Raw genomic sequence first — 10,181 nt, 5'->3', positions numbered from 1 at the left:
GGGGGGGGGAGGGAATGGCTCGGTCTCATCTGTAGCTGGAGTAAACAGGTGGGAGTAGGAGAAAGAGCCTTTGTTGATGTGGTGGGTCTTAGTTAGGAAAGCTTTTCTGAGACACTTGCTGAGGCCTGAGGTTTAGGAAGAAATTGGACCAGGGACTGTTGAACACTTGTAATTTGCCAGGTTGGAGAGACAGGAGTCATCTGCTACCCCCCGACATGTATGTTCCTCTCCCAGGTGTCAGCTGACAGGGGCCCTGGCTACAGCTTGTGGAGATGATGCCATCCGAGTGTTTGAGGAAGACCCAGGCTCAGACCCACAGCAGCCCACCTTCTCTCTGACAGCCCATCTTCGTCAGGCCCATTCCCAGGATGTCAACTGTGTGGCTTGGAATCCCAAGGAGCCAGGGCTCCTGGCCTCTTGTAGTGATGATGGGGAGGTAGCCTTCTGGGAGTACCACCAGCCTGCAGGTCTCTGAGCTATAGCTTGACTTGGGGTCTTGATTTCCATAGAAAGTGTCCTCAGACTTCTAGTCATCAAGAAGACCTGAAGCATCCTTGACCTTCATTTTGCTCAGGATTATTCACTGTTTCCCTTCCTTGAGATGAGGAAGCCATTGGAGAGAGCCACGGAACAGCAGTATATTGTATTAAAGTTTTGCTTGATTTAGGGTATGGTGTTACATTTTGGGGGTAAAATAATCAATATATATGAGTAAGAGCTTTTGAAATTGTGAGCTTTATAGAAATAATCCATCTGTGCTCTACTTCCTGTTTTATAGGTAAGGTCATTTATCATTTCTTATAACTTAATTATTTGGAATGGGCTCCACCGTCCCAATTCTAGAGTAGTTCTTGCATTTAAGACATGCAAGCTAGCTGTAGTGTTTTCCTAGCACTCAATCAGCAGAGATGTGTTATACTTGGCTGCATAGTGAGTTTGAAGCCACCCTGAGATATGAGACCCTTTTCTCAAAAACCAAAGACATTCAAAACTAGAGGAATTTTCCCCCAAAAATGTAAGTTTGTTCATAGTAAAAGGACACCTCTGCTTTTCCTTAGAAACCCTCACATGCCTCTTGAGACATTATGCTGTGGGCTTCTGAGGATATGAAAAGAAATGAACTCCTATAGTGAGGAGGTTTTTAGTGAGGGACATAAAACATTAAGACAATAGCTGGAGACCCTCTAAGAGAGCAGCAGGCTGGTGTCTAGTCGAACATTCACGAGGCAGAGGCCAGCCTGATCTACAAAGTGAGTTCCAGGACAGCTAGGGAGACAGTGACCATAGAAAAACCAAAATTCAAATCTGTGGTGTTTTTCAGGGCCAAGAATAGTTAAGATGTCTAATTAGCCTTTTAGAAGAATGCCGATTAGACAAACAGAAATGCTTACAGGTTTGGGTGTGAGTTGTCTCCCAAACTGGAGCCTTCACTTACTTTTTTACACTGTACTATTGTGACCTTAGATTTTTGCAAAGACAGTGGAGACATAGTGTTGACTAGTGGTCTGCAGATTCCTGGGAATCTTAGGACCCATTCAGGGTCAACACTATCATGATCAAGGAATGGCACCAGTTAAGTAGCTACCTGTCTTCTCTATCTTGTGCTCAGTGAGAATGGAGCCAGCTTCACTCAGACAACAAAGATGACTTAAAATTGACATTGAGAACACTTCTGGTACTGACAAATGAGAAAGTTCCACTGTAATGAAGCCCCTCTGTAATGAAGGTAGTTTTGAGGAAAACAGTTGGACAGTTGCTACAAGCCAAGTTAGCTATTCATGGCATGTGTTTTTAAAGTCAGAACTAGAAAATTAGCATTTAGGCTTGTATATTTAGCTGTGTTCCTGAAAAATGAACATACTGAACCTTTCATTGATAGGGTTCACTGCTGACGATAAATGTTGAAAAGACAAAATTGGAATTTCTGAAAACTTATGTTTCAACAAACTTTAATGATAATGAAGTTAGCAAATGCATGGATATTTTGAGGTCTGTGGAATTTTGTGGGACATTGTTGAAATGACCAATATACTGGCATTACAAAATCAGTCAGATTGTGACTCTAAGATGGGGCAGTGGTTTTATTAGTACAGGATGCATGGGTACAGCTGAAGAGCCTACACTGCCTTTAGGAAACTTGCACATACAGTACCATGCATAGTACAGTAGTGTCAAAGGACAGCCAGTGACTTGAAAACTCTTCTTTCCCAACCTTGAGGCTGACATGCTCAGCTCAACCATACAACAGACTGAGCAGACACATCTAACTGGCTTCTCCTAAGCTAGATGTGAAGTGATTATAGCACTGCGTCATGCCACTCTTCTCCCAGGATTTATTTTTCCCAAAATATGTTAATGAAGGATTAAAAAAAAAAAAAAACTGCCTTAATTTTTAATGTAACAAGTATCAATGAATATAACCTAGGTAATAAAAGCTTTTGGGACAGTGCTTTTAGTTTTCTGAAGGGGAATGGGGTCTTGAGATCATTTTAAAATGGCTGGCCTGGGGGAAAATGAATCACCTTTCAGCGTCGTTCACGTTGTTCATGCTGTCCCAAAGAACAGAAAGCAGACATCTGAAATACCATGTCTGAGATTGTGATAAGATGTTTTAAGGAGACAAGAGTGGAATCTACCTGGTGTATCTACCCTAGTGCTGCCTCCTGGGAGGGAACGCTACAGAATTTTACAACATAGATCAAGAGGAGTCCTACCTGTTGGTCTCTGGCCAAGATGGGAGTCAGTTCCTGCTATGACACTAACTTTGACTGAAGAATAGCTATTTACCATTGTTTTGTCCTTCAGACTAAACCCAAGTAGAGGGCAAGTTTGTTCTTCATGTACTCCATAGGAAGGTTCAGTGCCAAAAAAGGGTTTTTTGTTTGTTTGTTTTTGGCCAGGACCTTTGATTAAAGAAAACTTAGTATCACCGTTAAGGACATACAGTTTTTTCAAATTATTTATTAGAGTGTCTGACTCAAGGAACTAGAAAACCATGCCTCCAAATATTGTACAGTTCATGCTTGACATACCACTTGAAAATACTGGACCCAGACCTTGAACTAAGGTCCAAAGTGGAACAGTAACTGGATATGGACTGGGGACAGCAGCAGCCTGAATGGCCAGACCTCAGCCTGATGAACCTGGTTCACATTCATGTTNTCNGGTTCAATGCCTCAGACTCAATCTGAATCACTGTCTGTCTCAGCTTCTTTCACATCCACACTGAACTTATACTCCTGGTCACATCCCATGTATGCGTCACTCATGAAGTACAGGGTATAGTTGTGGCCACCTGTGGCTGGGGCCACAAAGTCTAGCTTCACCTAAAGAGAACAGGCAGAATCAGGTTAGTGGGAATCTGGGAGGAAGCAATCCCCCTATGCAGCCCCAGGGATAGGTGCAGGGCGATTGCATACACTCACCTTGGCTTTCTGCTGCAGGGTCAGCCTCTTGATGGAGATGAGGCTGTTGGACTTGGCGTCTCCAATCACAACCCACCAGCCCTCTTCACGTTTCTACAGGGACCAAAACCCAACAACTTGAGCATGTAAAACTGGATGGCCACAAGCAAGTTTGAGAGTGGTTATGAAAATAGAGTAACAACTCAGATTAAAACTCTAAAGTTGCCAGAATAACTTGAAGAGGTTTTTTGTTTCTGATGTGGGAGTGCTCAGTCTGCATGGACACCTACATGCCAGAAGATGGTTATGAGCTACCATGTGGTTGCTGGAAATTGAACTCAGAATCCCTGGAAGAACTGCCAGTGTTCCTAACCACTGAACCATCTCACCAACCCACCTTAAGAGTTTTTAAGCAGTCTAAAGATGTCCCCAAAGGGCTTAGTCTTCAAATACATAGACTGATTTTTTTCCAGTTCTATCTCATTCCTATAACCCAGGGCACCTTTTAATTTAATGCTTGTCGCTGAATCTAAGACATATTATTAGACATTTAGCCTTGGAGCATATAAGCTTCAAGTTCTTAAGAAACGTATACACAAGGCAAGCTAGCTGAAATCTTAACATGGAGATGAGCCTGCAACACTGAGAATACAAGCTTGTGGGGCCTCTTCTGACACTGTCACTCCGGAGAAGCCCTCTGTTGGCCACAGTAGAGCCCATGTGCTCCAGTGGCACTTTCCTTAGGAACTTGAATAGCTTGTCTATAGAAGGACATGAAGTGTATCTAACATTTGCACCCAACTTTCAATTTTCCCACATAAAGAAGATGAGATTTCCTTCTGTTCATTTTAAAACTCAATTGCAACTAGGACCAGAGTGAAATATACTCGAGAAAAAGACTAGAAAAGTTTAATTCCTGGAGCCAATTGTAGATAAAGGTACCTTAAAAGTCAGAGAGAGGGAGGGTATAGGGGACTTTTGGGATAGCATTTGAAATATAAACGAAGAAAATATCTAATAAAAAAATTTAAAAACTAATAAAATTAATAAAATTAAAACTAATAAAATTTTAAAAAGTCAGAGATATTAACATTGTCTGATGTTAACCACCAGCTATCTAAAGTGTTTGAAAACAATAAAGAAATATAATCCGTGGTTCCAAGATAAAAACTCAGCCTTGTGAGTTTACTACCCCTAGACTACCCTCCCCTCATATGAAATGTATCCTGTGCCCAAGACCTAGCCAGTCAACAGGGCCTCAAAGGGACTCATGGCAAAGCCAGCTCCCAGGACATACCTGTGGGAAGAGAGGTGCAATAACAGGGCCTGTGACTTCCTCCTCTCGCTCCAGTTGCACTAGCACCACAACTGGCCCGCCACTGAAAACAAAGCAGTATGTGAGCACTGTGGCTGTGGGCTGGGACCCCAGGGCAGGACTTGGGGCACTGGCTGCTCACCTGCGGATGCTATCTTTATCCACCACCTCATAGGACAATTCAATATTCGGGTAGCGGTTACAGAAGCGGGCTACATCTGCAATCTGGCTGTCAGTCAACTGAAGCAATGCATTCCGTTCTTCATCCTCCATTTCCATGATGTCAAAAACACTCTCCACTCCCTACAGTAGATATGCAGAGGTCAGGAGAGCAGAGCATACAGGCCACAAACAAGTAACACTAGCTCCAAAGAACTGTTCATCTTACTTCCCACACTGCCAAAGTCATCTAAAAACAGCGTTAGAAAGAATGCAGAGCACTTCTGGCACCTCTCAGCATTTGATTCAGATGGAACTCTCCCTCAAAGGAACCAGTTTCTCCTGCTAATACTTGCTGCCCACAATCAACCTGCAGATTAGGAGCAATGTTCTGAAGCTAATCCCCCAGCACTTAGCTCACCTTATCTGTGCAACGTTTGATATGCTCTGAGGTAAAGTGTGGTAGCTGCTTCAGGTAAGAGTCCTTAGACCACATGGCTTGGGTGACCATCTGAGCCAGTTCCATGGCTGCCAGAGCAGGACTAAGCCACCCATTGCTGGAGAGTACATCCACACAGGCCTGAATGAGCCGGATTGCCTGCATGAAGATGGAGTATAAGAGCAGGTGGGCTGGGAACCCAGCCTTCAGAGCACCCACCGGCCAGTGAACCTCCAAACCCCAGTCACACTACCTTACTAAGGATCTCCTCTGTGTCTGACTGTAGTTCAGCACTTAGCTGCATGCGGGACAGGTGAGCCTGCAGCAGCAGATTGGTCTTCACATGTGGATCATTGAACTTGGGGTTATTCAGCTTGTGGGGGACCTTCTGAGCCAACTAGAACGTGAAAGAAAAAGAGCTTGTGATAAACGGAGTACCCTACCTGAGATTCATTCAGGCCAAATACACCATGTGGTCCAGCCAGACTCTAAGGATGGAGAACTGTAGGTAAGTGTGGGAAGGATGTATGAGGTTGAGAGTGGTATGAGAAATGTATGAGGATATTGGTGACAGGAAGCCATGTGCAAATGAGACAAATCTTCACTCCTGAATGGTCTACTAAAGCCGATGCCCTCACCTGGCGCAAGAGGTTGTCTTCATGATGCCTGATTGGAATGTTCTCATACTCTGCTGCATTGGAAATAATCTCAATAAGTCCTCGAACCTTGGTTTTAGCATTCAGAGACATGCTGAAGAGCTCTGAAAGAAAAATAAGGGAACGTGAGAAGAGCCAATGTGGGGCAGGGCACTGTGAGGAGCAGAATAACAAGAATCAACTGCCTGTGCTGCACTGCCGCCCTGCACTATCATCTCTCTGACAAATACTGGCTAGCACATCTCATCCCAACAGACTCCAGAACCATGTGCCACCGGTCCTCACCAATGGTGGTGTAGTTTATGTAATAGTAGGCAGCAATCATGCCCAGGTTCAGAGGGGCCACATCCATCTCGTCCTCAATACTGATGCACTTGGACTGCTCCAGGTCACTGAGGGTCTGCTCCACCAGCTCTGACAAGTGGTCAGACAAATGACGATGGGATATCCCTGTGGAGATATAAGAGGGAAGTCTCAGGACACTGCCTAGCAAGGGCTATGAAAACCCTGGAGGGCAGGTGTGCTCTTCAGTTCACTGACCCTGCAGGTTGTAGTAATTGGGGTTCTGTGTCATTCGGCGATACAGAAAGGTCCAGGTGAGGTAGTCCACAGCATCCTGCTTGTTCTCAATGGTCTTAGTGACAATCTCAGCATTGAAGTGGTCATGCATACAGTGGTCCAGGTGAGACTCTACTGGCAATGGCTCATATAAAAATTTTTTGAAAAAATCCTGTGGATTGGGAAGAGGGAAGGCTTTATAAAGAATAAATGGCAACGTGGTAATAAAGGGTCAAGGGCAATCCAGCAGGGAATGGCCTTTGTATGATAGACAGAATAGCCAAACAGAAGAAACCCTTAGAAAACAGTTTCATATAATACAAAGCAGGAATGGGCCATGCCAAGCCACATAGATAGAGCAATAGCAGTGCATGAAAAAAGACAACTAACAGGTGGGAAGACATAGATGACATCATGGAATCACCACCAGTGGCAGAAACGAGCAAAATTCTGTGTGGCTCCACTTTGTTATAAAAGTAACTGGCAGAAAGGAGTGAAAAGTCTATTTCAAAATAAAGGGACTCAAGAATCTGTTAAAAGATCAGTTTCCTTTAACTGACCTTTTTAGAGCCCTGACACATGATGACACAGCGCCCCTCATCATCCTGCAGGGGCCGGTTGGCATGGCCCACCATCTGAAGCACATCATAGATGGGGTAATCCACATAGCTGGTAGCAGAAGAGAAAAATGAAGAAACAAGTCAGGAGGCCTGCCTGCCTTTGGTCACAGGGACGGAAGATGCAAAGGCAGGGAGATAAGGTCAAACTATAGCAAAACTGGACAGGAACCTGTGTGCTTAGCAATTCAGTTCACTTGCTTACCCACACATTATTTTAGTTTCAGAGTGAAAGCGTCATGAATGTGTTACTCAAGGAACTTGAACCAAAGCCACAAAACCATCTAAGGCCAGAAGCAAAATAACATCTATGGAAGGACCAAACTTGAAGTCAAACTTAAGGGCTGTGTGGTTCTCAGGTTAAAAAGTAATCTAAAATCTAAAGCAAGAACCAGATTCAGACATTTTAAACTCACAAAATTAATTTCAAAATAATCTACATTTTGGGGGAAAATAATAATTATTCAAGCTCTGAGAAACACTGATCTTATACTTCTTGTCATGACGAGGATGAGAACTTGACCAACCCACTTTTCCTAGTATAGGAGTGGGTTAACAACAACCTCCTTTCCTCCCATTTATATATAAGGTCTTATCTCTCCAAACTGCTGAGAGAGATGTTAGAGCAGGTCCTGGGATCTGACTAGCCCTGCTCTACTGGAGCTCTGACCTATGTTTAGATTTCTATACCTGCACTTGTACGTTTACATTCACTTTAGGAAGGAGATATGTTAATGCCCACAGCAACTATACTCACGCATGGATCTTGCCATTGTAGTACTGAGTATCCATGATGATCACTAGATGGGCAGCAACATTCATGCCCCAGCAGAGACTCCGAGAAGCTACCACCACCTGGATAGCCCCTGAGCAGGGTACCGGAGAGGAAGATTGAGTGCAGGGTTACCAGAATGTATCTGCTTCACTGGCAGGCAGTGGCCAACCTTGTGCTACATTTCAAATATCAGACTGAGGCTGTCTAGGAACAAGGTCTGACCCTATGAAGTGCTGTGAAAGGCAGCACCACACTATTGGTGCCCTTTGCTCTGAGATTATCCTAGAAGAAACAAAGCAATTCAAGAGAACTCAAAACCCAGGGTAAAATCCGCCTGCACTGCATGGAGGATTGGCCCTCTGATGGTGAAAGCTAACACCAAACCAAATGTGGCTACTTCAGGCCATGGCAGCAAAATCAAACTAACCCTGAGCAAATCCAAACCAGGTTGATTCAGAGTCAAAGAGTGACTCTGGCAGAGTTGGCTACACCAAGGCTCTGCCACAAGTGCCAGAATAGTGAAAAATGCATAAAATGCCACAGGTCAACAAAGGGTAGCAGGCAAGAGGCAACCAGTCAGGAAAGAATCACAAATCCACAGCCATCTCTTAAGTCTGGTATCTACACAGAACTTAGGTCTACTGGTCAATGGCCCAACTCCAGAAAACCATGTTCTGAAATGAGACCAGCTTTTGTACCTGACTGTTTTCTAATCTAGTTGGGAGGAATAACTGTTCCAATGACAATGTAAGTATTTTAGAGGAACCTAATGAATTAAGACATATACTAGTCAGCTGGCATTGTGAAATGAGTTCTATTCCTTATTGAAATGACATCCACATCCTCAAGTTTAACACACACAACCATGAGAGCTTTGGGTGTTATGAGGTTTTCTTACCTGAGCTGAAGAGCTGCTCTACCAAGCGCCTCTCCATGGGGCTCAGTCCTTCATGTAGGTAGCCCACCCCATTTAACAGGGTTTCTTTGAGTGTGCTGTCACTCAGCTTCTCCAGGTAAGGGATCAGATCCTTCTCAGTACAGTGCAAGAACCTAGGGAGAACAAGAACGAGCACAAGTCAGAGGCATCTCAGTCTGCGGTGGACCCCAGACTTAGTCCCTGTCCTCATCCAGGGCAGGGGGCAACTTCACTTAACATGATCTTCATGCACCCACCCACTCATCCCAGAAACTAGGCCACACCCTACCTCTGCCGCTGGATGTCTGCTGCACAGGTAGTGAGGATGTCTATTGCAGTGAGTCGGGTCTGCTTGCGAGATGGGACAAAAACGATGACAGGCTTTTTGGGTGAGTGTTTGGTGATAGCATGGTACACAGGCTTGGCCATAGAGAGCAGGCGAGTCTGTGTGTGACTGATGTTGAAGCCCTGGAGACAAAGGGAGAAGACACTGAGGTCACTAGACCTGGGAAACTAGGGATCCCTGAGGCCATGGAGGAATGAAGGCTGTCCTACCTGGATGTGTAGTTCCAAAGGTACAGGGCGCACATTAGGGTGGAAGTTGAAGGTGGAGGTGGCACTGCAGCCCAGCCAGTGAGCCACATCCTTGGCATTGGAGAGTGAGGAGCTAAGTGCCACAATGCGAATGGGCCGCTCAATCTGGGAGGAGATGTAGCGCATCCGGGAGCAGATCACTTCCAAGACAGGCTGGGAAGAAGAGAAAGAGTCACTTCAGGCCCAGGCTCCCCACCCTCTCCCTGAGCTTCCCTCAGTGAACCACCTCTGGCAGTCCCAATTATGGTTCCCCTGCCTCAAAGAGACAACCTTCACTAGGCAACATTATATATAAACTCAGGTCACCCTTTAGAAATAAGGCAATAGGCTGACATCTCTGTGAAGACCCTAGTCCCTAGTTTCAGGCCCAACATAGAGTGGGTGAGGCCCAGTCCTTCTCTGTGCTACAAAGCCAGCATACCCCATTCTCGCCCCCAATCAGGTGGACCTCATCCACCACAAAGAGGTTAATGTTCTGGACATTCTTGCGCTGCTTCCACCTCCGAGAGAGGATGTCCCACTTCTCAGGGGTGCTGATGATGATGTTGCCTTTGCCCAGGAGCTTCAGGTCTGTGCTGGTCTCCCCTGTCAGCAGCACTACCTTCTTGTTGAGCCTGTCCTGAAACTTCTCATACCAGTCCATGTACACCTGGCAGGCAGGGGAGGGAGGCATAAGAACAGTCGGCCACATGTTCACCTGACAGGCAGGGGAGGAGGCATAAGAACAGTCGGCCACATGTTCACCTGA

General features: G+C 45.2%; 2 protein-coding genes across 3 annotated transcripts in view; one reads left to right on the top strand and one right to left on the bottom strand.

Moving 5' to 3' along the window:
• Positions 1-3,526, top strand: part of Ciao1 (cytosolic iron-sulfur assembly component 1) — a 7,994-nt gene extending 4,468 nt beyond the window's left edge. The window contains exons 7-8 of one of the 2 annotated variants that reach the window (XM_029537159.1): positions 235-467; positions 3,444-3,526. In XM_029537159.1, coding sequence (XP_029393019.1) covers positions 235-467; positions 3,444-3,457 — 247 coding nt within the window. In that variant the 3' untranslated portion in view covers positions 3,458-3,526. Of the gene's footprint in view, positions 1-234; positions 2,405-3,443 lie in introns of those variants that run through there. The other variant, XM_021193545.2, reaches the window with a different exon arrangement.
• Snrnp200 (small nuclear ribonucleoprotein U5 subunit 200) overlaps positions 2,942-10,181 on the bottom strand; it is a 31,021-nt gene continuing 23,781 nt past the window's right edge. Inside the window, exons 31-45 of the mRNA XM_021194577.2 lie at positions 9,855-10,082; positions 9,395-9,586; positions 9,129-9,307; positions 8,822-8,973; positions 7,906-8,014; positions 7,092-7,200; positions 6,514-6,703; positions 6,259-6,423; positions 5,956-6,077; positions 5,571-5,714; positions 5,300-5,476; positions 4,862-5,022; positions 4,702-4,783; positions 3,426-3,518; positions 2,942-3,326 (exon numbers count right to left, since the gene is read on the bottom strand). Of these exons, the coding sequence (XP_021050236.1) occupies positions 3,183-3,326; positions 3,426-3,518; positions 4,702-4,783; positions 4,862-5,022; positions 5,300-5,476; positions 5,571-5,714; positions 5,956-6,077; positions 6,259-6,423; positions 6,514-6,703; positions 7,092-7,200; positions 7,906-8,014; positions 8,822-8,973; positions 9,129-9,307; positions 9,395-9,586; positions 9,855-10,082 (2,247 nt within the window). The 3' untranslated portion in view covers positions 2,942-3,182. The remainder of the gene's footprint in view (positions 3,327-3,425; positions 3,519-4,701; positions 4,784-4,861; positions 5,023-5,299; positions 5,477-5,570; positions 5,715-5,955; positions 6,078-6,258; positions 6,424-6,513; positions 6,704-7,091; positions 7,201-7,905; positions 8,015-8,821; positions 8,974-9,128; positions 9,308-9,394; positions 9,587-9,854; positions 10,083-10,181) is intronic.

This window comes from Mus pahari, chromosome 3 (genome assembly GCF_900095145.1).
Source record: "Mus pahari chromosome 3, PAHARI_EIJ_v1.1, whole genome shotgun sequence".
NCBI classification, from domain to species: Eukaryota; Metazoa; Chordata; class Mammalia; order Rodentia; family Muridae; genus Mus; species Mus pahari.
The sequence above is the reverse complement of the archived record's forward strand: the minus strand, read 5'-3'. Positions and strand labels throughout refer to the sequence as shown.